Source organism: Lichenostomus cassidix, unplaced genomic scaffold, assembly GCF_008360975.1.
Source record: "Lichenostomus cassidix isolate B80296 unplaced genomic scaffold, HeHo_3.0 HiC_scaffold_597, whole genome shotgun sequence".
Lineage (NCBI taxonomy): Eukaryota > Metazoa > Chordata > Aves > Passeriformes > Meliphagidae > Lichenostomus > Lichenostomus cassidix.
The window spans coordinates 10,867-38,677 of NW_028147605.1; the positions used below are offsets into that span (position 1 = coordinate 10,867).

Genomic DNA, 27,811 nt, shown 5'->3' on the forward strand with positions numbered 1-27,811 from the left:
GGACCAGGGCTTGAGAACTTGAAGCCACTTCTACCTGGCTGTAGAGGGCCTTATCAGTTTGGTCTTCCTGGATGGGCAGCCTGTAGCAGACCCCCACTATAATGTCACCTGTCCCTCCTCTCCCTTTAATCCTGACCTATAAACTCTCATTCAGTTCTTCACCCATTCCCAGGCAGAGCCCCATGCACTCCAGCTGGTCATTGACATTTTCATTTTGTCACAAGTTCTAAAGTACTAGGCAGAGTATGTTACATATATGCAAAAGGGGTTTGAGGAAAAAAGGAAGTATGTTCAATTGTGTCAGTCCACACCACCTGAAATACAGATGCCTTATTTACAACCTGGAGATGGAAGTGTTAATTAAGGTATTTTCACAAATACCCAAATTAGAACCCAAATGGGAAAGGCCATATACTGTCTTATTGTGTTCTAATTTTGATTTTAAAATTTTAGGAAAAGAATATTGGATATACTATTCTCATGTCAAATGAGCAATGAATAACCAACCAGCTAACAAATATCTGCATTGGAAAGAACCTATACACCAAAGACATGAAGTGGAGCATCTCACTACTCTTGGTGCTGTTAACCCAGAGAACCACAACGGCATGGCTAAGTATAAAGTCAATGGATGACTCACTGTGGTATAAAGTTAACAAGACTAAAGGGGAGGTACATGACATAGACTTTTATGGGACGGGTGACCAAACCCTTGGAAAACCCAATGAAAGAGCTATCTTTTTGCAAATCAGATACATCTCAAAATCTAACTTTGATAGAGATAATCAGCAAGAGGAAAGTTCATTGTCCCAATGCTACTAACTGTTGTTTAACATTCGATTCCAGTTGTTGTGTATGGTCGGACACTGGATTTCAAGTAAATAGAATATATGTTAATGTGACGTGGAAAAAAATTTACTTTCACCTAGATATGCTTTCAACTAGAATAGAATTAATTTTCTTCTCAGTAGCTGGTACAGTGCTGTCTTTTGGATTCAGTAAGAGAAAAATGTTGATAACACACTGATGTCTTAGTTGTTGCTACATAGTGCTTACTCTAAATCAAAGATTTTTCAGTTTTCCATGCTCTGCCAACTTAGCTAGTGCACAAGAAGTACAAACCAGAAGATAAAAAGGCTACAGCCATCAGCAGAAGCTGCAACTCGACAAGATAAGAACAGTTAGTGGCCTGTGTGAACAGAGAGAAAGAATACAATAAGGGGTTATAAGACCCCAGACCAAAAATCACCATTGGACCAAGAGGTGTGTGCAAGGTATGTGAAGAATGGGTGAAGAACGTGTGCATAGACTGCAAGGGCATAAAAGTCTAGAGTTTTCTTTGTTTGGGGTCCTCCTCCAGAAGCACCCAGGTCGAGTTGACCTGCTGCTGTACCACTCTTAAATTATTTATTTTTATAAAATCAGATGCCTGAGACTCTGTTGTAGGAAACCTAGGGTCAAGCCTGAAGAAGGAGGAAGTACACCTGAGAACAAATGTGTGTTAGCAAGAAGTCAAAAGGGGCACCCATTGGATCACTTGAGCTGCCCACTGCAAAAGCACTCTGGTCTAAGCAGTTAAAGTCTCAGGTGGTGTGTGTGTGACTCCTTGAATGATGTGAGAATGCTCAGACATTGGCTTCTCCTTTAACACAGTTCTTCACACACAAGGCTCTTCCAATAACTCTTCAAATCCCTTTGTCTCTCCAGGGTTTGTTAGCATTAAACCAAAAAAGTTGCAAATTGCCCTCCCTTCATTCTAACAAGAGTCAGGCTACAGCATGTGCTCTGCACATTAGTAGCAATTAAGCTATAAAAATGAACTAATATCTGTGTCATGTGAAATGTATTCACATTTTCAGAAGTTAACTGAACACTAACAGAATGGTTATTTCAACTGCAATTTGCTACAAGTCTTCATTTCAATCCTTTCACTTCTTGAAGCATCTTACCAGTTCCATCATCTGCATCATTCTGACCAGTCTCCCAAATCTCTGATTTTGTCCCAAAGCCATCAGTGGCAGAAGACTCCATATAGTCTGCAGGGTTAAATGTCCTAGAGTTTTAAAAGTTTAAAAAGGGAAGAGAACACATGGGTCATTCAATGAACATAAATGTCATCATATTTATCTGAAGTTTCATTAGATTTAACTTCTTGATTTCCACATAATCTATCTTGATAGTTTTGGTTTCAATTTTTTTTCCTCTATGAGCAGACACAGATAAAAGAGGGAGAAGAGGAGAAAAAAAAGTGAAGAGACTGAAAAAAATTACTGTAGAGAAACTGAACCAAACCAATTCCTGAAATAGCAGTTAACAGCATACCTACTCCTCCAGTCTTATAAAGCATTAGTTTATATGCACAATGATAAGCCTCTCTCAGCTGATAGTTTCTCAGAAGGTTGCTTACTGATGAGAAACTAGTATCATGTCCTTTCAAGAGCACCAGACCTGTGCAGGACAGGAGTCAAAACATCAGTAAGACTGTTTCAGAATGCACTCTCGACACCAATGCCAAAACACACAGATGAAGCTAAAAGGTGAAAAAGGATCACTGATGATGAAAAACCTCTTTTCAGTTTATCATCTACAAGTATGAAGAAGAATTATTAGAAAAGTAGAATGAATCTTCTCTTCATGACATTGCTGATGTTACATGAAATGTCATTAAAGGCAAACACTGAGTGAGAGTAGCAGAGGCTACACTTCATGAAGCAAGTTATTCCACCAAAACTGAGAACAAACTTTAGAGCTGCTGAGTAACTTCTTTTGATTTTGTTTTAGGGTCAATGTATGTCCAAACAGCTATAGCATGAAACCTCAAAAACAGGAGAAAGTTTAGAATCACTAGTCTTTCTGGTTTTATATAGAACTTGAAAGTTCTACATTACACTGAAACAAATCATTTTTTTAATTTACCTAGAACTATATGCACCACACAAAACTTTCAGCCTCCAAGACGCTACTGATGGCTGCTACTGATAGGTACAAATGGGTTCCCCAAGTTTGAGATATTAACATTGAGTGAACTTACATTAGGTTTGTATAGGTGTGTCTAGTTAGAAATACTGGTTTAAGACAAAAATAATCCATTAATAATCTAAGACATTTTGAATTTTTGTATCTATATAAGTTTATCAAACATACAGCAATATTAAGACACACAATGACAACACTGTCAATTAATATTGCCAGTGAGTTTGATCCTTGCCAAAATCTGTGCTCTGCATGTTTCTTACCCCATGACTTGGGCTGAAAACCTCCCTGCTTCTCTCCCTCTGACACGTCCAAACCCTAGGAGAGAAAACACCATTTAACAGCAACAGCAGAGGAGCCACTAATTGCTAGTCTATCACATTAGAAATACTATGGTTGAAGAAAAAAGTACTGTGGTTAAATATCATTTACTTCCCAAATTTCCCTAACACATGCAAGTAAGCCACAGTTCATCTGACTTCGTGTTTCAGTAGGACTTGCAATTCTTTGCTATCTTTTCTGTATCTATGAAGTAGCTCCAAATGCCAAGAAAAAGACTTTACATAAAGAATCATCCCATGAGACTGCTACTGCCAAATCATTAGATATTGTTCAAAATTTCATATAATTTTTCCCTCTTGCCTAAATGCTTTAAAATTCCAGCCTCCTGAATACCTTGATCTCTCAAGAAATTCCATCACTTCTTATCTGTGAGAAGAAAATTTAAATATTCCATTTGCTTCCTTCTCTGACTCAGGCCACCCTGACCCTCCTGTGCTTCCAACCTGTTCCAACACATTCCCTCTGTTTCCCCTTTAAGCATAACTACTGACATGAAAATTATCCAATTCAAATTACTCAAGCTTCCTTGTTATCACTCACAAGAATATTAATTTCTGTTTTAACAACAACAAATATTTGTTGCCTCCAGTTTTGGTTACCAACTTCAGTTTACAAGCTTCTTAATATAGTGAATGGCTTTATTTTTGCATGTTGCATAGTGCCAAGAAAGCACAAAAATTTTTGTATTACTTAACCATCCATGAAGCACATGTCTATGCAAACTGTTAGAAACTATTTCTTACATGTGGCATATTTCTACATAGTTTTAGTGGAATTTTTTTCTTTTTTATAACCTAAATATCTGAGGCTTTTTCAGTTTGTTGGGTTTTTTTGAGGAAGACTATGTATATTATTTGGTATTACAAGAGTTGCTGACTGAGAACAAAGTGATGTTTATTGTAATGACAAAATTATGTAGTTATAAAAAGTCACTGAACGACAAGCTTATCAGAACACAAAAGTTATAATCCTAAGTCACTGATACACTGGTTGTCAAAACATCAGAATTACCTATGAAAGGCTTCAAATTTGGATCAAAATTACCCCTTATTTTGAGGGGACCATCTAAACTGAATAAACAGTAGCTCCAAGACATGGTAAATTCAGTTTAGAAAGTTCCTATTTTAATGACTTTCCTTTCCTTTTCCTCCCCTCACCACTCGTTCTTCTCCTTGCCCTAGTTCACTAACCATGTTTTAAAAGACATTTCTGGACCTCTAAAATACTGTGGTGGTTTGACCTTGGCTGGAGGTCAGGTGCCCACCAAAGCTGCTCTTATCACTCCCCTCCACAAATGGACAGGGGAGAGGATCACGCAACAATTATCACCATAAACTAAACAAACCTGACTTGGAGAAATTATTTGAATTTATTACCAATCAAAAACAGAGTAAGAAAATGACAAGTAAAACAAATCTTAAAAACACCTTCTCCCCCCCTCCCACTCCCCCCTCCTTCCCAGGTTTAACTTTATTCCTGATTTTCTACCCCCTCCCCCCCAACAGTGCAGTGAGATGAGGAATGGAGGTTATGGACAGTTCATCACATGTTTTTGTCACTGCTTCCTCTTCAAGTAAAGGAGTCCTTCCCCTGCTCCTGCATGAGGGTCCTTCCCATGGGAGACAGTCCTTCATGAGCTTCTCCAATGTGAGTCCTTCCCACGGGCTGCAGTTCTTCATTAACTGCTCCAGCGTGGGTCCCTTTCACAGGGTCAGTCCTTCAGGAACTGGCTGCTCCAGCATGGGTCCCCCACGGGGTCACAAGTTCTGCCAGCAAATCTGCTCCAGCACAGACTTCCCACAGGGTCACAACCTTCTTTTGGGCATCTACCTGCTCCAGCATGGGGTCCTCCACAGGCTGCAGGTGGATCTCTGCTCTCCTGTGGACCTTCATGGGCTGCAGGTGGATATTCTGCCTCACCATGGTCTTAACCATGGGCTGAAGGGGAATCTCAACTCTGGCACCTGGAGCACCTCCTGTGCCTCCCTCACTGACCTTGGCGTCTCCAGCACTGTTTCACTTACATATTGTCACTCCTCTCTTCTTTGGATGCAATTACTTCTGTGCAATATTTTTTTTCCCCATCCATAAATATGTTATCACAGAGGCATTATTACTGTCGCTGATTGGCTCAGCCTTGGCCAGTGGTAGATCCATCTTGGAGCTGGCTAGCATTAGCTCTGTCAGCCATAAGAGAAGCTTCCAGCAGCTTCTTGGAGAAGCCACCCCTGTAGTCCCCCCCTCCCCTTGCTACCAAAACCTTGCCATGCAAACCCAAGGACTTCTTAGAAACGTCAAATTAGCAGGATAGCTTTATCCACATTTTGATGAAAGGGTTTACCCCTATTCTATACAGGATAACAACCATGTAAACCTGCAGAGGAAGGATTCCCATCTAGCAATGCAGAACAAGAACACAGAAGAATGAAGTCTGACACTAGGCCATTTTCTCCTGTTTGCTCTCTTTTCACAATCGTCTGGAGAGAAGAGACAGAGATTAGGAAAGGGGCAACAACTGCAACCTGGTAATTGCCATCCCTCTTCACTGAGCCCACACATGGAGCTGTGCTTTTGTCACAGTGTCCCAGACCCTGCTGTACCCATCTGATAACTTGGCCTCTAAACCTCCTTGCTCAGCCTGCCTCTCCTACTGCTCTTCTCTCCTTCACCTACCTAAAATCCACAATCTGGGAAGCTGATACATGGCATTACAGGGTTTCATCTTTAGAAGTCAGTGCACTCAGAATTATCTTTCTGCCTAGTAAATGTTGGTTTTCTTAAAAGAGTAGAACCAGCTAGAAAAGTTTACTTGGGGACACTGTACTTCCTACAGCTATCAATACAGCATTAAATACCCATTACTAGATGTCGCTGTTGAGCCGCTAGCAGAGTAAGAAGACCCAGGTTCAAAGTGTGGCATCCAGAAGAGAATTTTATTATTTAATTCCATCTTATATAGACTTTTCAAAGGTCACCCAGATTGGTCAGTTCGAAGCCTCCCCCTAGGCCTGATTGGCCAGGCCTGAACTGTCCACATCCCGAGAAACTGTTTTTAATAACATCCAAACTTTATCTTTGTTTATAAAACACAGGAAGAAGAGAGAAAAGAGTTCTCACGGGAAAGGTCTGTGCTAGCCACAACTAATGATGCACAGAAGAGAGATCAAAAGTTTTTTACAAACTCAACTACAAGACTGACTGGGAGCTGCAAATCACAGTAACAGTCAAGAAGAAATATTTTTGAGTGAGGCAGACATTAGGTACAAAGAGATTAGCTGGAATAGCTAGCATGAAAGTAGAAATAGATTTTAGAAGGGGAAGTAAGTCTCCCCAGCCTCCCAAGTGCAAAAGTCTGAAAAAATAACTTTAGCTTATTACACATAAGATGAAGTTTTAGCAAACAAGGTATATGTAAGATGTCATACCAGGATGGGCACAATAAACTGCTGGCTAAAAAGAGCAATAAGAACCTCTAACAATTTTAGAAACTGCTAGAAAAAAATCATGTTGTTCCTGAAGCTCCATGCACAGTCTTAGACTACTAGTCAGCAAGGCATTTTCAAAGTGATCTGGTATAGAAAGTTAATCCTGAACTTAAATTTCAAGTAGATTCCCTTAACTTCATAAAGCTGTGTCTATGCCTTCTGTCAAAACTGAAATTAAGTTTAATCAACAAATGCAACAAAAAGTATTCTAGTGAAGACAAAAGAGCAGTACCAAACCAGCAGGGTTAGCACTAAATTCAAAGCTATAAAACACTTATGACAAACTGATTCAAAATGCTGGACAGTGAGTACTCACCACTGAAAGGTCACCCTGACACAGAATCTCATACATCATGGTCATTAATGCAAGATACCAGTGGGAAGAGCTGACATTTTCTGACACAATTGAATCACTACTATAGTCATAAATTCTCATGCTAAGAAAGTTACTTCGCTGCCAAAATTAAAACATGGGGTTAAAACAATTAAAAGGCACACAGCCTGTTAACATAGAGAAGTTAGTCACGAAGCAACTGTGAATGGCCATCAGGTATTTCCAAACTTTTGATACTTTTTAACAGTGACTAAAAGGTCAGTGAGCAAATGGGGCTTCACACAATTCAGAGCAGGGTCCCATATTCTGAGCACGCAATCCCACAGTAACTTAAACCCATTTAAATCAGAACTACTACAACAGAAGTCTTTCTCACTAGTAATCACAACTCTGCTCTTTCCTGCACTAAACTTTGCACATACTGTCAAAAAGTGAGCGAGCACAAAACCACCATCAGAAAACAAAATTATTAGGTCACTGTTGGATCGGCTCTTCAAACCAGTTTCCTGCTTGCTAAATGCCAGAAAACCAGTCACCTTTACACTAGGATAAGCCACCAAAACCCCTGTTGTCCCCAGCTACTATGCTGCCTTTTTACTTTTTTGGCTTGGGTAATTTTAAACTTAGATCAATCCTCTAATAAAATTCAAATGTACCAGGAAACAGACAAGATCAATTCCTCCCAGCAGTAATGCCAGTTTATGCTTTTAACATATAAAGTATAGCTTTAACACTACTCTAAAAAGATGCATATATATGGTTTATATTACAACAGCCAATGTTTACTCAACTTTTTTTTTCCTGGGGTAATTCACAATCAGCAATTTTTCTAACATTTTTATACACTGACAAAAAGACAAGTGACGTGGCAGTAGTTCATTAAATCTTCCAGTGAGTCTAAAGGAATAGACTTTCTTACAATCAATCAGCATATTGAGCACAAACGCAAATGATGGAATCAGGCAAATAACAAAATTACTGTCCTGCCTCATATAAACCCTCATAACATTTCTTCACATTCTTTTACACTTGGATCTACAAACAGCTGCCAAAGGTATCAAGGCAGAATTGCTTACTCATTTCTGTTCCAGGAAACCAGGACTGGGGAACTATGTTTAAAGTTGATTCTAATCAACATTCCTGCTGCTACTACCTCTATCCAACATAATTTTAAACAACAAACTACTTAAAATATGGGTTTGCTTCCTTTCACATTGTAACTCTGATCAACTATATTGGGTTTTTTTTCCTGCTCTCCACCACACCTCCCTCAGTTGAATAGATTCACATTAGCCACCACTTATCCAATTTATATTTTTCTTTTCAGGTATGAATTATAGAGAAGTCAACACAAGCAGGCAGTGAGATTTTGTTTCCACTAAAACCCATTGAGAGTTAAAACCACTTATAATTACACTCTGGTACCATCCATGCATAGAAAGAATTGTTCATCTCATACACAACTATTTTTCTCACAAAACAAATGTACACTACATGGGAACATGAGAAAGGTGTGTAGTATCACAACTCAGATTGAAGCACTCCATTAACTTAATAACCTATTCTGTAGAAAATCCAGTTTGCTGAGCTTGCAGACCTAAATCTTTCTACTGCATCACAGATGCTTTGAAATTCAGATTTTCACACGGACAAGTTTAAATTAGGTGAAGGCACTTTAAATTTAAGAAATAGGCTTAAGAACAGTAAGGGAATGCAGACTGGAAGTGCAGGCAACACCTTAGATTTGCGCCTTTCTCTGACTACACAATGATCAAACAGTCCTGGTCTCTGCTTTGGAAATGCAGAGCCAGCCATCCTCTCAGCAGATGCCAAAGTGACAGAGGTTTAAGCCATACAAAGAGATAAGGAAGCTAAGTATAGAAAATTCATATTCTAGGTATTCCATAGTACCAAAACAAACACTGAAGGTATATTCAATATATTATAATATCTTTAAATTAATTATATATATATATATTACAATTCAAATAATTTTGTCTTATTAGCTACCATAAAGCTAGAAGCATTGAATCGGTTTAATAATATAATGCATGTACTCCAGTAACCATTTTTAGAATCAGAATAACTAAGGTTGGAAAAGACCTCCAAGATTAAGTCCAACTGTTGACCCAGCACCAACATACCATATCCCCAAGTGCCACATCCACATGACTTTTTGAACAGTTCCACTTTCTTGTAGCAAGGGGGCCAGAATTAAACAGAGGATTTGCGGTATGGCCTCACCAGTGCCCAGTACAGGGGAATGATCACTGCCCTGGTCCTGCTGGCCACACTATTGCTGATACAGGCCAGGATGCCATTAGCCTTCTTGGCCACCTGGGCTCATGTTCAGCCAGCTGCTGACCAGCACCCCAGGTCCTTTTTCACTGGGCAGCTTTCCAGCCACTCTGCCCCAAGCCTGCAGCACTGCAGGGGGTTGGTGTGACCCAAATGCAGGACCCAGCCTTTTGCCTTGGTTGAACTTCATACAACCGGCCTCAGCCCATTGATCCAACTTGTCCAGATCCCTCTCTAAAGCCTTTCGGCCCTCCAGCAGATCAACACCAACTTGGTGTCATCTGCAGACTTACTGAGAGTACACTCGATCCTCTCAACCAATCATGGATAAAGATATTAAACAGGACTGGCCTAAACACTGAGCCCTGAAGAACACCAGTAGTGAACGGCCTCTAGCTGGATTTAACTCCATTCCCCACCACTCTCTGAGCTCAGCCATCCAGCCAGTTTTCTACCCAGCTAACAGTACAACCAGCCAAGCCATGAACAGCCAGTGTCTCCAGGTGTCGGGGTTTGACCCTGACTAAACGCCAGGCACCTCGACTCTCTCTTGCTACAAGAAAAAACTGCAAAAATACACACCAATCTCGTGAGTGAAATGAGATAGGACACTGGTAGGAGGACGCACAGAAGAAAAAAGAGGGCAAACAGGCTCTAAACGTAAAGTTGCAAAAAGTGATTTAATTACCTAACAGAGTTGGAGGATAAAATGCAAGGTAAAAATAAACTTTTCATATACTATTTTGTTCACTCACCTCCCTCCCTCTTACGAACCCATTTTATTCACCCCCTTTCGTCTTTTTAACCAACAAGGTAGGGAGGCAGGGTGTGGGGTATTTTCTCAGTCCACAGAGCAAGTCCATAAATCTATTCATCATCACAATTCTTCTACTACAAATACTCTTTATCTCTACTTATATCTCTCTCTCTAGACAGTTTTTCTGCTCTCACCCCCCCACCCTCTTAAGAAACAGTCTCTGCGCTCACCCCCCTTCCTTCTTTCCAAACCAGCAACACAGACAGGGGGCAGGTTGAGGGGTTCTCTGGTCAGTCCATCAGGGAGAGGGGTTCTCTACTTAGCCATGGGGTCCCTCCCACGAGAGACAGTCCTCTGGGAACTTCTTTGGCGTGGGTCCAATCTCACAAGCAACATCCTGCCCGAATTCTGCGGCAACATGAGTCCTCTTGTCCATAAGGTACAGACTCTCCCGAGCCGAGGCCAGGCTGCTTCCATCCCAGGAGCAAGGCCTTTCTCTCCCTTGCAAGGCCTTTGTAGCTTTAACTCTTTTGACGAGATTCCAAACTGGATCACAGCTTTCTCCAGGCATCCACCTGCTCCTCTGGCGTGGGCTGTGGGTGGATTTCTGCATCCTTGTGGACTCCATGGGCTGCAGGGGGAACTTCCTGCTCCCCCCATAGCCTTCACCACGGCTAGCAGAGGGTTTCCAGCTCCGGTGCCTGGAGCACCTCCTCCCCTACCTTCTTCACTGACCTTGGTGTCTCCATGTTGTTCTCCCTTCACATATTTTTACCTCCACCTCCACCTCCTCTAACTACAAAAAATGCGTGACTACCTCGTTTTGATTTCTACTTAAATATGTTTTCACAGAGGCATAACTAACACCTCTAATTGGCCCACATTTGTCCGGCAGCATGTCCATCACCTTCAGAGCCATCAGAGATTGGCTCTGCTGGACCTGATGTAAAAACTTCCAGAACTTTCACTCAAGACACACAGGAGCCATCTTTGTGCCACTCCCCACCCCTCAGACACCTCCCCAGGCCTAACACAACAGCTTCTGAGGGGTCCAAATTTCTCCTAGATGTTAAAAAATACTTTACTGATGTTTTGGGCCAATCAAAACCACCACACCAGGAGAACGTTGTGGGAGACAGTGTCAAAAGCTTTACTTAACTCCAAGCAGACAACACCCATAGCCTTTCCTTCATCCACTAGACAGATTGCCCTGTCATAGAAAATCAGGTTAAGCAAGCAGGACCGGCCTTCATACCCTCATGCTGACAGGGCCTGATCCCCTGGTTGTCCTGTAGGTGCCACATGACAGCATCAAGATGATCTGTTCCATAACTTTCCCTAGCACTGAGGTCAGGCTGACAAGCCTGTAGTTCCCCAGATCCTATTTCCAACACTTCTTGTAGATGGCTATGCAGGACTAGTGATAAATGATTGAAAGTGGCTTGGTGAGCACTTCTGTCAGCTCACTCACTACCCTTGGGTGGATCCCATCCAGCCCCAAGGACTTGTGTGTGTCTAAGTGGTGTAGCAGGTCACTGACCATTTCCCCTTGGATTGTAGGGGTTTCATTCTGCTATCTCTCTCCATCTTCCAGCTCAGGGGGCTGGGTACCCAGACAACAACTGGTCTTGTTATTAAAGATCGAAGCAAAGAATGCATTGAGTACCTCAGCCTTTTCCTCATCCTTTGTCATTATGTTTTTCCCCACACTTAATTAAGGATATTCTCCTTGTCCCTCCTTTTGCTGCTGATATAGAAATATTTTTTATTGTCTTGTATGGCAGCAGCCATATTAAGGCTTTGGCCTTTCTAAATTTTTCCCTGTACAACATTGACATCCTTGTAGTCCTTGCAAGTTGCCTGCCCCTTCTTCCAAGGGTGATCGACTCTTTTTTCCCCCCCCAGCTTACAGCCAAAGCTCTCTGTTCAGCCAGGCCCATTGTCTTCCCTGGCAGCTTGTCTTTCAGCACATGGGATGGCATGCTCCTGAACCTTTAAGAATTCCTTTGTGAAGAATGTCCAACCTTCTCAGATTCCTTTGCCCTTCAGGACTGCCTCCCAAGGGAGTCCATAACCCAATCTCCTAAAAAGGCTAGTGCCTATAGCACAGAGGCTGAAATACTGAGTATCAGGGTTTTTCCCCCTCACTGAACATCATATTTTCACCACAGTGTCAATTCCATTTCTGCTATTTTCAGTGCATTTAGTTTCTTAAAATTATATTGTTCTACAGTGAAGCAGTAACACAATGGCCCAGAAAATCTTCCCCTCTAAAGCAGCCAGTAAGATAACTCCAGCCTCAGTAGGTTTCTTAAAATAGACAATACATTGCAAAGATATTAGCTGACCCCTACTTTTTTATCCAAGGCCTAGACTCCTACATATACACACACTGCATGAAACATTTCTGAAAAAGGGTTCTGTAGTGATTACCAGCCACCTATTTACTTGCAGCTGAAGCACCTTATTCTGTGTAAGAGAACGGACAACCAGATGAAATGACAGAAGATTTTTATTATTATTTCTACTAATATCCAAAGAAAGAATGTCAGACATCCCTGAAATACTGAGGAACAAATTACACAGCTTTATACAACGCCCTGCAGATTTCACAGGTTTTGTCATGGTTTAAGAGCGGCACCCCCTAATTTAGTGCCCCACGACCACCACCACGCTCACTTCCTTCTCCCCTTCAGAGGGAGATATATGAGGCAGAGATTATGTGTTGAGATAAGAACAATTTACTGGAATCAGCAATGCAATAAGAAAACAAACAGTAACAGCAACAATACTAATAAAAAAGCATACAAAACCGCCATGTTCACTGATCGACCTGGCACCACCCAACCCCCAAGACAATGAACAAAATGGCGGGGGGACCCTCTGCATGCCAGCTTTTTCTTCCTGATGGTAAGAAACATCCCCCTCCTCCTTGGAAGTGTGAATCCCTTACTTCTGCCCTCCATCAGTGAGATGAGGGGTATAGAATAAAAACTTAAGAACACCCAGAGTCTCTAGGATTCATGCCCTAACAACTACTGAGAAAAAAATAACTCTGTTCTGGCCAAAACCACAGGACATTATCCACCCCTTGTTCTATACCATCTATGTCATGTTCAGATCTTATACCTTCAAAATATATACATATATATATACACACATATATATAAATACACAACACACATATAATTTTCATTCTCAATGGCCATCCCTCCAAGATGTCTGTTGAGTTCATTTAGTCCATGACTGTGGGTTCTATCTGTCCTAGATGCCTTCTAGGGGAGGAGGGCTAGTGTGCTGTCAGCTGGCTGCTGCATCAGGAGCTCATGACTGGTGTATCTAGAGCAGTCCATCCTCATTCCCCATGAGACTTATGACATACAGTGGCAGTGCCATTCAGCAACCAATATTATACAATTCAAAATTACAGGCCGTTCTCACCCAAAATGAAATTCCCTTGAGGTACACAACATGCTTCCCTATCCCTCTGCATTACCATCCAAGTGCACCCGAGTCCTTAAGCAAAAACAATCCCACAGATGGGTTTGCCTTTCCTTGAGGCAGGACTAATCCAAACTGTCTTCCCCCTAACATATTCCTCATATGCACCTTTGTTGGTTTTGCTTGGCTCAGTTGTTGGTAGAGGGGGAGCTGTAAAGATGGCTCCTGTGAGAAGCTGCTGGAAGCTTCCACCATGTCCAGCAGAGCCAACTGTGATGGCTCTGAATATGGACATGCTGCTGGCCAAGGCTAGGCCAATTAGAGATGGTGATTGCGCCTCTGTGATAACATATTTAAGAAGAAATCAAAACAAATGTGCATGCAGTTTTTTCTAGCCAGAGAAGGAGGAGGAGGTGAGAACATGTGAGGAAAACAACATAGAGACACCAAGGTCGGTGGAGAAGGTGGGGGAGGAGGTGTTCGAGGCGCCAGAGCCGAGTTTCCTCTGCAAGCTGTGGTGAAGACCATGGGGGTGAAGCAGGTTGTCCCCCTGCAGCCCATGGGGGTCCATGGGGGGTGCAGAGATCCACTCGCAGCCTGTGGGGGAAGTGCTTATGCCAGAGCGGGTGTATGCCTGGAGGAGGCTGTGTTCCAATGGGAGACCCGGTGGAGAGAGAGGGCCCCTACTTCCAGGCTGAAGCAGTGTTGGGGTTTGACCCTGGCTAAATGCCAGGCACGTACATTTGCTCTCTCTGCTCTCTCCTGCTGCAGATGTGCAGGAGAGGGAGAAAAAAACCGTTAAACACACACACACACACACACACACACACGCTGGACTCGTGAGTTGAGATAAAGCACTGGTGGGAGGAGACACACAGAAGGCAGAACAGGTTGAAAACTTAAAGTTGCAAAGAGATTTATTGACCTAACAGTCAAAGGATAAATGAGAAGTAAAAATAAGCTTTTCAGACACCATTTTTTCATTCACCCCCCTCCCTCTTAAGACACCATTTCTCTGTTCACCCCCCTCCCTCCTTCAAATCAACAGCTAGGGTAGGGGGCAGGGTATGGGGTTCTTCTTCTTAGTCCACAAATCCATTCATCACCACAATTCTTCCACAACAAACACTGTTTCTCTGCTCACCCCCCTTCCCTCTTTCCAACCAACAGCACGGGCAGGGGGCAGGGTAAGGGTTTTTTTCCTCTGGTCAGTTCATCAGGGAGAGGGGTCCTCTACTCTACTTTGTTTTGATTTTTTCTTAAATATGTTATCACAGAGGCATAACTAACATCTCTAATTGGCCCAGACTTAGCCAGCAGCATGTCCATCACTTTCAGAGCCATCAGAGATTGGCTCTACTGGACTTGGTGAAAAACTTCCAGAACCTTCACACAGGAGCCATCTTTGTGCCACTCCCCACCCCTCAGACACTTCTTCAGGCCTACCACAACAGCTTTTGAAGGGTTTAAAAAGTTTTGGGAGGACTGCTGCTCATGAGATTGGACCACATTGGAGGAGTTCACGGAGAACTGTCTCCCATGGGAGGGACCCCACGGCAAAGCAGGGGAAGGACTTCTCTCCCTGAGTGGCAGAAGAAAGACCTCAGTGATGAACTGACCCAAATCCCCATGCCCTGTCCCCCTACACTATTAGTGAGAAGGAGGGAGGGGTTGGAGGGAGGAATGGTGTCTTTAAGGGCTTATTTTACTTCTCATTATCTTCCTCTGACTCTGATAGTAATAAATTCACTTCGTAACTCTAAGCTGAGCCTGTTTTGCCCTTGGAGTGTTATCTCAACTCATGACTGTTTTGTTAAATTTTTTTTCCTCTCCTCTGCCCAGCTGTGGTAGGGGAGAGCAAGTAAGCAGCTGTCATGGATGCCTGGCATTTGGCCAGTGTCCAAACCATGACAGCACCACAGGGACTTTATCCCCTTCTATGTGTTATGATCCAATTATTAAGATTCTTTGGAAATACCCCTGGCTAAATTGAGGTGCAAACTAGACCATATGCCAGTCAAGAGTATGGGTTTTATGTGATAGTAAATATGAGAGAGAGAGAGAAGAGAGAAAAGGAGAAGAAGGAAAAGGGGGGGGGGGACAGAAAGAGGGTGACAGAGACAGAATAAAGAAAATATCACCATTCATGGATGCCAACAATGTTACATTGATCCTCTCCAGCTGGTCTTCTTGGTGGTGATGGTCCCCCCGAAAAGCATAGAATCCCATGGGTTAATATACACTCAGGCTAGGTGGCAATGTCTGGGCATGTCCCCCTGGGGGAGGGAGCAGTCTCTTGCAGCAGACTCTGCTTGCATCGCATGCAGTCCTGTGGTGCAAGGCCTAGTATTTTGGAGGGTCTTTGATGGATCATGACACCCCCTCAGCTGCCTCTCATGTGAAAGTCCCGTGGCTGTGGTCTGTGAGGGTTCCACAGCTGGGACAGTTTTTGTAATGGAGGATGGAGAGGTGTTTATTGCCTCTGACCAGAGGTTACGCCACGCACCCGAAAATCTCCTCCTCCCCCCTCGGCTGGGAGAGAAGTCTGTGTAAACCTGGCTTCTGTGAGCTGTGCTCTCCCCCCCCACCCCAAACTCAGCCAGGGATGATTCTCAGCACAGCTGGTGGCTTTGACCTTTGTGGATGCATACCTTTCCCTCAGCCTGAGATGACTGAGCAGTAGGTTTCCCTTTATCTAATCTCAGCAGTTTGACTTCCAGTCCAAAGTCCCAGTCAGGTATCTTCAGGGAGGCTTCTTTGGTTGTAGCTTCTTTGTACAGTTTTTGTTATAATGAGCAAAACTTTATATCAATGTTTGAGGCATGAACTATTTCAGTCTCTGACACTGTGGTACATGGAAGTTTTGATTGGGCAGGGCCAGCTCAACTGGTAGACCCTCCAGTGTTAACTAACCAGGTGGCTTTCAATAAATGTAGATCCGAATGTTTGAAGGTCCCACCCCCCCCACTATTTTCAGTGTGGCTTTTAAACAGTCCATTGTATTGTTCAGTTTTCCCAGAGGCTGGTACATGATAGGGAATATGATACACTCACTCAACTCTGTGCTCTCCCCTCCAAGTGTCTATGAGACTATTTTTGAAATGAGTCCCATTGTCCAACTCAATTCTTTCTGGGGTGCCATGTCACCATAGGACTTGCTTTTCAAGGCCAATGATGGTATTCTGGGCAATAACATGATGCACAGAGTAAGTCTCCAGCCATCCAGTGGTTGTTTCCACCACTGTCAGCACACAGCGCTTGCCTTGGTGGGTTTGTGGCAGTGTGATGTAATCGATCTGCCAGGACTCCCCATATTTATATTTTGACCATCGTCTCCCACACCACAGAGGCTTTACCCACTTGGCCTGCTTAACAACAGCACATATTTCACAGTTATGGATAACCTGAGATATAGTGCCCATGTTAAAGTCTACGCCTTGATAACGAGCCCATCTATATGTTGCATCTCTTTCCTGATGCCCTGATGCATCATGGGCCCTAATAATAATTCACCCTTATGTCACCAGTCCAGATCCACCTGAGACACTTTAATCTTGGCAGCTTGATCCACTTCACCATTTTTCCACATGCACCCATGAGTCACGCTACTCAAGAACATCACATTTACATGATGTACTTTTACAGCCAACTTCTCTACCCAGGCAGTCATGTCTTGCCACAATTCAGCAATCCAGATGGCTTTCCCTCTGCACTGCCAATTGGTCTTTTTTCCATTGGTCCAACCACTCCCCACAAAGTATTTGCTACCATTCACAAGTCAGCGGGGAGGTAGAGCACTGGCCATTTATCTTGTTCGGTGATATCCAAAGTCAACTGGACGGCTTTCAGCTCTGAAACCTGACTTGATCCACCTTGTCCTTCAATAACTTCTGTGACTTGCCGTGTATGAATCCATAAGTCAGCTTTCCATGTTTGATGTATCTCTACAATACAGCAGAAACCATCAGGAAAGAGACCACATTGCTTTTCATTTTCTGGTAGCTGATTATATGGTGGGGCCTCCTCAGCACGTCACCTTTTCCTCTTCGTCCTCTGAAAATAGTCCAGAATTCTCACCTTCAGGCCAGTTTGTGATGATTTCCAAGATTCCTGGGCGATTGGGGTTTTGAGCTTGCTGTGTGATCAACACAACTCACTTACTCCACGTAGCATCAGTGGCATGATGTGTGGAAGGGACTTTCCCTTTGAACATCCAGCCCAGCACTGGCAGGTGGGGTGACAGGAGGAGGTGTGCTTCAGTGCCAATCACTTCTGAAGCAGCTCAAACCCCTTCATAAGCTGCCAGTATCTCTTTTTCAGTTGGAGCATAATAGGCCTTGGATCTTTTGTATCCCTAACTCCGGAATTCCAGAGGTCATCCTTGGGTCTCCACAGGTACTTTTTGCTAGAGCCTCCAGAAAGGACCAATCTCCCTGGCTGCGGTGTAGAGCACATGATTCATATCTTGTCTATCCCTAACTCCAGAATTCCAGAGGTCATCCTTTGGTCTCCACAAGTACTTTTTGCTAGAGCCTCCAGAAAGGACCAATCTCCTTGGCTTCGGTGTAGAGCGCATTATTCACATCTTGTCCTGTCCTGACTGGCCCAAGGGCTACTATATGAACAATCTCCTGTTTAATTTGTTCAAAAGCTTGTTCAGGACCTCTGTTGGAGGTTAGGATTTTCCTTTTTTTTTTCTTTCAGAGAATTTTTCTCCCATTTGTTGCCTAAGAGATTAGAACAACAATACTTAAGAGACAAAAGATGTGGCTGGGAGGGGGGAGGGGTGCAGTTGCCTGCAGTCTCTTAGCTGGGGAGTGAGCTTGGTAGCTGGGGAGTTTTCTCTTGGGAAGTGCAGAGATACCGAGAGACTTGGCTGGGGGTCAGCAGCTGGGCTCAGTCCCGCTGTTTTCTGCTGCTGTTTTGGGTTTTTGCTACACTTTAACTTGACACCCCAAGTCCGCCTGGACCCCCTGCTGCTCCTGCCGCAGCTTTGAGTTTTTGCTACACTTTGTTTGCCACCCTGGGTGTGCTTGCCTGGGCTGCTCCAGCCCACTGCTCTGAGGTTCCTGCTACAGTCCATTTCACCACCCAGAGTAGCACTGAGACCAGCTGCTCCCCATGAGTTTGCAAAGGGAGCCCCTTTTCTCTCTCCCGCCATCTGAGCCGCCATTGCCAGGGGAGAGGTGGCTGAGCTTGCGCAACAGCGCCCCCTACAGCCACAGGGGAATCATTGCACCAGCCCTGCCTGGCTCAGAGCCAACAGCACTCCTGCCAGCTGTGACCATAACTACGCCAATGGGGAAAGTGCTTTACAGCCGAGAGAAGGCTGTTATTGGGTTTCTGGTTTCTTTTGTTTGTTGCTGCTGTTGTTGTTTGCCTTGGTGTATATATATTCTAGTAAAGAACTGTTATTCCTTTTCCCATATCTTTGCCTGAAAGCCCCATAATTACAAAGTTATAATAATTTGGAGGGAAGGGGGGTAATATTTTCCATTCCCAGGGAGGTTCCCACCTTCCTTGGCAGACACCCGTCTTTTAAACCAAGACAACCCCACTTGAAACCATTTTTCTTCCATCACACATGATAGAGAGGGTTTACAATCTGACTGTAATCTGGAATATACATCCTCAAAAAACCCACAGTGCCTAGGAAAGCTTGTGTGTCCTTCTTGCTGGTTGGTGGGGACATAGCTGCTACTTTGTTAACCATATCTATTGCCAGAGTCAGGTAGCCACCTGAAGCACTGTTCATTCTCCTTCTTTCATTGACATCACTGCCAATGAGTTGGCATACGATGATGGCATACTCTGTAGGCGCTTCCACCACATGTATTGTGTACACTGGACCTCACCTGGATCTACAGGAGACTGCATGTTATTTGAATCCCCATAGAGTACTTTCAGCACAGCTAAATCTCTCAGGTACTAGATACCTTGTTCCATGGCATTTCACCTGCTTGAGTGCACTATTAGAACATTCTTGAGAGAATACCTTTCCCTCACGCTTGACAGGAGTCACCTCTAGAGGATGAGTTTTTCTTATTCCCAATTTTCTGGTCAATGCACACATCCTTGGACAGGGATCCCAGTTTCTTGGCTTCACTACCATCTAGTTTCATATCATGGGCCACCATACCCCAGCATCAGAGCAGCCAGGTCACCATGGGCTTACCCAACTGGCAGCTGAATCTTTTCACATAGCTCACCCAGAGATAGGGATTGGGTGATTATCTCTGGCCCTGTCTCTTCCTCCTGTTCTGAGGGCCCTGCTTCCTATTCTTCCCTCACTATGCAAACTAATTTGGTCTTGGATTTCTTTTTCTGTATAGGTATGACTGCTACCGACATGGGTTGTTCCTTTGGTTCAGCTGCAGTTTGAGTGCCCACAGTGCCCGTTGCTCTGCTTTCCTCCTCCTCCCCCTGAGGGTGCTGTCTAGTGATGAGCAGTGTCCAATAAATAGTAGCCAGGGCCCAGCACACTGCAACAAGTTGCTCCTCTGTGGAGCTGTCACAGCATTGTCCTTGCAAATATTATGTCACTTTAACAGGGTCCTATACTAGTTCAAACTCCCAAACCATTGGAGCAGAGAATTTCCCCCAAAACTGGCCCATTTTCTGCCACATTCCATGCCACTCATGACTATCCACCCTCATGGCAGATCTCTGAATAACCTCCCTAGATATCTCTTTTTTAACTCTAAACATGGTGTAGACCACACTGAGGAGACCTGGCAGACTTAGCAACAAGAAGAGGCTTTCCTTAACATCCAAAGGAAATTCAAAATTCTCAAAAGCTGATGTAAAAGGCCTGAAGGAAGAAAAGGGGGTAAAAAGCTGGGGAAAATCATCCTTCCCTGTTTCCCCCACAGGCTGGGTATGATTATTAATGAATTCCCAGAGGTAGCACCCAAGGCCATGGCAGGAGAGCAGCACTGAGGACACATGCCTGATGACCCTCATTGCCATTGATGTTATCATGTCATAAACTGATATCCCACAGTACAGCAATAAAGCAATCCGGATCCCTATCCCTGCTCTGAGAAGGAGCACTGTAATAGGCACATAGTGCACATACAGAAACACATACAGGGTTAGGTACCACAACCATGTGAACAGACCAAGCAACATCATACCAAGTAGCTCCATATGTAATACAACAAATTCTTAGATTAAAATTGCTTCCCACCCGCTCTGGGCAGGTCTTATCTCAACCCTTCATGCCTCACATTGAATGCCAATCAAAGACTGTCGTGGTTTAGAAGCAGCACTCCTTAATTTAGAGTGTGTCCCATTCTCCCCCTCCCCCCACTCACTCCTCCCCTTCAGTGGGGGATAAGAATGGCAGAGATTACAGGTTGAGATAAAACCATTTACTGGAAAAAGCAATGAGATAAGAAAATGAACAGTAAGAGCAACAGTACTAACAACAAAAGCGAACAAAAAGAGGATGATTTACATTAAAAAAAAAATCCCCACATTCATCAAACAACCTGGCACTGTGCAACCCCCAAGACATTGAACAAAATGGCAGGGGGACACTCCATGTGCCACCTTTTTCTTCTGGACCATAAACCATGCCCCTCCTCCTTCTCAGAAGTGAGATTCCCTTACTTCCCATCCCCCCCGGCAGTGATGTGAGTAGTATAGAATAACAACTTAGGCATGCCCAGATGGCTCCAGGTTCTGAAAAACATAACTGTCCTGGCCAAAAACCACAATAGGTTTGCATTAAAATTTAATTATTTCCTGCCACAGAATACACACACTTGTAGTAATACTGAAGTCAACCAGTTAATCACAGACAGTTGAAAACATTTCATTAAGATACTTTTCTCACATGAATGCACAGTCTAAAATACTTGGTAGAGAGATACAGTAATACTTTGTACACTAAGCCAGTGAACGAAAATTGGTTGAAGTTGTTCCTATTTCTTCAGTCAGGTCAGTGTTTTGGCTTAAAACATGATACTCATCTAGAGAGCTACAGTGTTGACAACAAAAGCAGTGTATTGTTCATAAGGTTACAAAGCAAAAAACAGACTGCATTTGAAGTTAACCTCTAAGTTTCACCCAACAATTTTTATAACTCCTACCTTTATATTTATAATTTGAGTATAAAGGATTATTTTATAAAACAATTAACTGAATTACTTACATTCCATCTATTAACAGTGCTAACATACCAAAAAACTGTAGCTGTGAGCTATACCACACCCTCCCCTGCAAGGCTACCTCTCTACACACACCATTTGGTATTTGCTGATTCACAGATACAACCGAGTCATTCTTGCAACCCCTTTGGAAGCTACATGTCTTTGCATGTTTCCACTCCTTCAAGATGCAGATTTGGAAACAATGAAGTTGGATGTGCCCATCTTTGAATGCCTCATTACTGAATATTCCAAAGAAGAGAACCCTTTGAAGGCAGAATTTTTCACCAATCAGACATTACTTAAGTTCATTAGCTCTGCTATACACTTTTTCAATTTAACTCATTTAATACCCACTTCCTCACACAATCTGCACTGTACCCAAGTTATTAATTTTCATTCCTCCTGCTCTAAGAAGAAACAAGCCTCTTTCCACTTCAACCCATGATAATCAAACCAGCTACACATCCTTTGATTCCACGTCAAATCCATTATCAACACCTTTCCTATCTCTTCTACAGGATAAGATTGTTGTACCTAAGACTGCAGTATTCTTTTTCCACAGTTCTTCTCACCAAGTCCTCTATGCTGAATTTCTTCTCTTACCAAAAAGCCTCTAAGGTGGCTTGTACTTTCTCTGAGTGGCAACCAAAAACAGAAGGCAAGCCTGACAACCAGATCCACCCCAAAGAAACAACACAAGTACACATCAAATCCTTCCCTGAGAGCCATGCAGATGGAATCTTGTGCTCTCCTGCTGCCAAGGTACATCCTGCAGAGCCCAGCATACTCCCAACTCTCAAAAGGCTGACATGATTCAATCTGGGAAAACAGCTTTCCATAGCCAGAGCACACAAGCCTGCTACACAGGAAATCACCATAAAAGTAATCTGTGTCAATTCTTTAAAGTTGTTCTGAGACAAAGACATGACAAGGGGCAAGGGAGAGGAATGTACCTAAATTAAAAGTGGATTGAATGCTTATGGAATCAAAGGATAACCAACAAATGCTTAAAAAGAAGTGTTTAAAGAAATAAATGGGAGGGTTCGATTTCAGGATATGAAATCATTAGTGCCAGTTCTGCACCAATGCTACCATCTCACCTCTCCCACGGCCACGTTTCCCACGGTCTGAAGGCCTGTCTCCTTGATTGTTGTCCACTCCATTCTCTTCAGCTCTGACTGTGGAGAGAGGACAGCTTAAGAGACTCACACATGAGACAGTATAGCCATCTGCTTAACCTGAAGCTCAAACAAAAGGCAGGATTTTGAAGTGGGCTGGTTAACAGATGTCAGTCACCCCTCTTCTTTTAGGGCCTAGCTACAAGCAAGTTATGTTTACTTTGCACTAGACCATTAGGAAGCAAAATATCTAACAAGAGGAAAAGGCCCCTCAGCAGACACACTTCTGTCGGGTTGGGGTTTTGGGGGAGGGAAGAAAGGCAGTGTTTTGCAGACTACACTATTAAGTATAGCCTCACCTCTTTAACGAGGTAGGAAATAAAGCTGCCTCATACTATGCTTCCTCAATAACAGGCTGTGTGGCAACAGTGAAAGAATAAGGGACAACACCAAGAACACCAACTCTTTTGTCTGCCCATACCATATCCCTGTACAACCAGGGAAACTTAAAACAACTCTCCTCTGTATTTAAATCAGAGGGATAACAACTAGGTGAAGGTGAGGCATTAAAAAAGCACTGCACCTTAACTATTTCACAGAAAATTCCTGAGGAAGTACTCCAAAAGATGGCTCTGGCTCTTGGAAGAAAGGGAGGGAGAGAGGGAAATTAAAAAAAAAAAAAAAAGACTGGCCACTTAAAGCACTGTTGAGATTTTGTACTTCACAACTTTTCGTAATAGCAACAAAACCATTAATGCTTGGACTGGGAGGAGATTTTACAAAAAGAGACAAGCAGCATCTGGCTCTGTCAAAAGTTTTGCCCCTCACTTTCATTTTGATGGATCTGATTTCAATTTTTCTAAGCATAGATGCAAGTTTTATTACTCTTTTTCCTATCTTTGACATTATTTTACAAAGATTCACAATATCTTCACTGGCACAGTATTTGAAGATATTACAATAATTAATTAAAATAATTGGCTAATATCGTAATTTTTTTCCCTGCTTTTAAGTCAAAAGCTAAACATATTTTTTCATTGGTGTTTCTCTGCTCATCTATCAGTGTTGTGTATGGCCCTTACAGGCAATTTATACAGCTTTAATACTGCTGATAAAACTTAAAGAGAAAAAAGCAGTGTGCATCCAATGGCAATCTAATGTGATGCTACCTAACTTGAAAACATCAGTTTGCTTTTGTACAATGTATTTTTGCACCTGCATAAGCTGTAGAAAAAATTTAAACATTTCAACCCACAAAGAACTTTCTCTGTTGTAGAAACTCACCTTTGGTTGGCTTATGAGTAATATATGCTAGAGAGTAATAATGATCCCAGTCTTTTCATTCCCCTTATAAAAAGATGAGAACATCTTCAGGTTCTCCCACTCATAAAAGGAGATGAAATCAAAGCTGGATATTTTTTTCATTAAAAGAAAAAAAAGTGTATCAGCTGTGCAGCAACATACTTGCTTCTCAAGCAGTTTTACAGAGAGTCAATTCTAAAACTTAAAAAAGAACAGCAATTTGTACAAGATCAATTAATCAAAAAAGGACAGAAATTTAAAGTTAGTGTCTCTGAATAAATACAGACCATCCCAAAACCAAGTCACAGACAGATCGAGCATACCTGTTGCATAAACAGGTTATGATCCCTTCAGTGCTAAGCTATAGCTCAGATAGTCTTTACTCCATTAAGTATTTGCTCTTAACTCAGCCAGTTTCAGCTGCAAGAAAAGCGTCTGAATCTTTAAAAATTAACCCCTATACGTACACTCTTGGCCACGGCTGCCTCCTCTTCCCCGCCTGTTGGAACTTCCCCATCCACGGCTCATTTCTCTGTCCCCTCGTTTCTCTCTGTTCTCTTTGTTTTCCAAACCTTCTTTTCCAACATTTTTCTTCTTTCCCCCTACAGTCTCCCAAGAAGTCTATTTGGATAAAATAGAATTAGATACAAAAGTCAAAAAGGAAGACACAGCTCTCAGTGCATGCTTCTACCTCACACCCCTCCAGTTCATGGGGAAACAACAGCTATACATACATATTACACTGATACAAATGGAAACAGAAGCTGTATTTCTAGAAAGAGATGAAAAAAAAACAAGTTATAAAAGTTGGATTTTCTTATGGAATGTGAGAATCCTAAGTATTTCTGGCTATAATGAACTTTTACTAGTTCAAGGAAGCCTAGATATGACCACAACACAGAAAATCTGCAAAGCAAGCATCAGTTTCCCTCTCTACTACCTCCATAAATCTAGCAAGGGAGCATGTACAAAGCTATCCTTTTCTCCAAAGGAAATGAAAAAATGCTTATAAGCATCATTGAACAATAGACTGCTGAGAGTAAGTACATGGCTTCAAGTGCATCAAAGCAGAGTGAGACTAGAAAAAAGAGATTCGGGGAGCTCTTTCTGCATTCAGCATTTGTAGTATCTCAGCTTAAAACTTCACAGAAAATCCATGGTAAAACTGTTCTTAAGGCCTTAAAATAAACCCTTTCAACTGGAAGCCCACAAACTTTCATAAAGAATGACTTTCTTCACACTCATCAATTAATACTCCTTCCTCCTTGATTCCTTTAAGTTCTCTGTATTTCTTTCCAAGTTGCATTTTGTCAACAGAAAGCAGTGGCTTAAGAGGGACTTGTCAAAAGAGCAGAACACATTGATATCACTTCTAGTTGATAAATGAGTTCAGAAAGTCTTTTCCATGTCATGATCAGTTACAACAACTTGCTAAAGTAAGGAAGGATTTAATATTCTCTATCAACCAGAAAACTACTTTCAACTAAAAAATGGCAAATATGAGAAGTACAAGAGAACACAAAACCAGCACATTACCCAGACAGATTTAATTAAGGTGACATGTTCTCTTCTACTCCCAACTTGTCAGTATCATATACTTCTGTGTTTTAGAAGACCTCAACTCTGGTAAAAAATTAAAAGGGATAGAAAAGAACGTACCCTCAGACAGAACAGAGTGTGTCCTAGATTTAGGGTATGTGAGGGACGAGTTTCCTCATTAACAATAAGCCAGAGTACACATCCTGACAAATCACAGGAAATACTGAGTGTTCAGCATCAAGAAAGGAAGTCCAGATTTCTTTCCCAGCTTGGATGAGATGGAATCTGATTTAACACCTTGGACAAATTGCAAGAAATCTGCCAGCAAAAACTTCAACTGCAGTAAAACATATTTTCTTAGCATCTCTTGGGATTAAAAATTTCTCTGTGCAACTTTCTAAGCAACATGATTTGTTATTATGTACACATAGTCAAGGTGTCCTCTTCCTGTTTTTCAATGAAGTCATGAAAACGAGCAACACAGTTAAAGGAACAACTACTTGCTGCATCCTTTCCCTGCCGCAAGTAGCATTATCAATGCAACTCCAACACCAGCAACACACACTTATACAGAAGCTGCATAACTTAAAATGTCTGCCTGCCCTTTAGGTTTACAAAGACAGATCTTTATGATGGTCTCAGGCCTCAGGGTTGTGGAGGGTCTACACTGTAACTACAAAAATTGCAGCAAGAAACAGGCCTGTGTCTGAGGGAGCACTTTTAACTCTGCTACAGAGTTAAAACTGCTGTATGTAAATGAAAGCAGAGGAACTCTGCAAGAATCCAGCTGAACACCCACAACATTTTCCAGATTCAGCCTTCTGCAAGGTATGCATGCAGTAGAGAGGCTGCCCCAGTTTCCATTTCCTTCAAAAGAAATTGAATGGAAACACAGAAATTGAAAACTTCCAGAACATGACTTTTCCAATCCCCTTTCAGAAGCTGAAAAACACAGCAAATAAAAGGAGCAGATTAACATGGAAGTAAAACCTTACCGTGTCTGAACTTCCTTCCAGCAGTATGTTGATTGCTCTGTTCACATCCCCATTACAATCATGTAGTGCAACTATGCACTCATCCTGGTTTTTCCCCGTCACTTCCATAAGCTGGCAGTAAAAGTCAGACATGTTAAAATATCTAAATTATCATCATAAGAAAATAAGATTTAGTACCACCAGAGATTCAAAAAAAAGTGCATAGCTACTGTGTCAGAGCAAACTAAAATCCTAAATAAAGGTAAACACAAATTAAATTATAATCAAGAAAGCACTCTCTCACTTTTTTTTTTCCCTTTAACTTTATGCTTGGAGATTTCCTATGCAGAACTTAATTCTTATCCTTCCCACCAGCACAGCTACAGGCACTATTGATGAGGGTACTTTGGCTTCAGGAAGTACAAAACTTCACTTCAGGCACATCACCAAAACAAGTTTATAACAACAAAAAGCACTTAATGTTTCAGAGGAGGTTTTCCAAAGGAAAAGTCAGTAAAGCTGCATACACAGCTCTGGGAGGTCAAATTATTTTTTTAAATAATACCTCAATTTACCTTTAAGCTATGATTCTATGATTTTTACTTTTCCTGAAAAATGGCCAATATATTCGCAAACTCAGTTTACACAGGTGACATTTTTCCCATGTGCGTGTACACGTAGACAACCTGAATGCACTCTTTATTCAATCATTTAATTGGGACCATACTAAAGAGATATAGTCTGGAAAAGATCCACACAGATGAATTTTGGCTTAAAGGGCAAAGGAAAACACACTGGCGTAACTATACAGTCATAGCTATATTACCACGCAATTTCATAAAAACAGACTTTACAGGGCAATAAGAGCACCTTTTTCTAGTTAAACTTCTATCCTTGTGAAAAAGGTTTCATCTAAATCAGAAACATGCTCTAGCTCCAAAACGCAAGTCAGCATTGTTGCAGGGCATAAAAACTCTGTATCATAAGAAACATACTTGTTTCACTTTATCTTCAAAATCTGCGTCATTCTTATCGTAGATCATCTGAGCCAGGCGAATCTGTTCTGCTGTTGCCTGAAAAACACAAACATCC

General features: G+C 42.3%; 1 protein-coding gene across 2 annotated transcripts; it reads right to left on the reverse strand.

Moving 5' to 3' along the window:
- Positions 1-1,899: 1,899 nt before the first annotated feature.
- On the reverse strand, positions 1,900-27,811 carry LOC146421816 (ubiquitin-associated protein 2-like). 2 transcript variants are annotated; one of them, XM_085047038.1, is made up of 6 exons: positions 27,715-27,811; positions 26,741-26,851; positions 24,674-24,827; positions 22,887-22,964; positions 3,237-3,291; positions 1,900-2,053 (listed from the first exon to the last, which is right to left on the reverse strand). In XM_085047038.1, exons 1-6 carry the CDS (start codon positions 27,760-27,762, stop codon positions 1,915-1,917), a joined length of 585 nt encoding a protein of 194 aa, XP_084903164.1. In that variant the 5' UTR covers positions 27,763-27,811; the 3' UTR covers positions 1,900-1,914. The 2 variants fall into 2 exon arrangements, with proteins under 2 accessions (XP_084903164.1, XP_084903165.1); XM_085047039.1 differs by lacking the exons at positions 1,900-2,053; positions 3,237-3,291 and adding an exon at positions 21,351-22,049.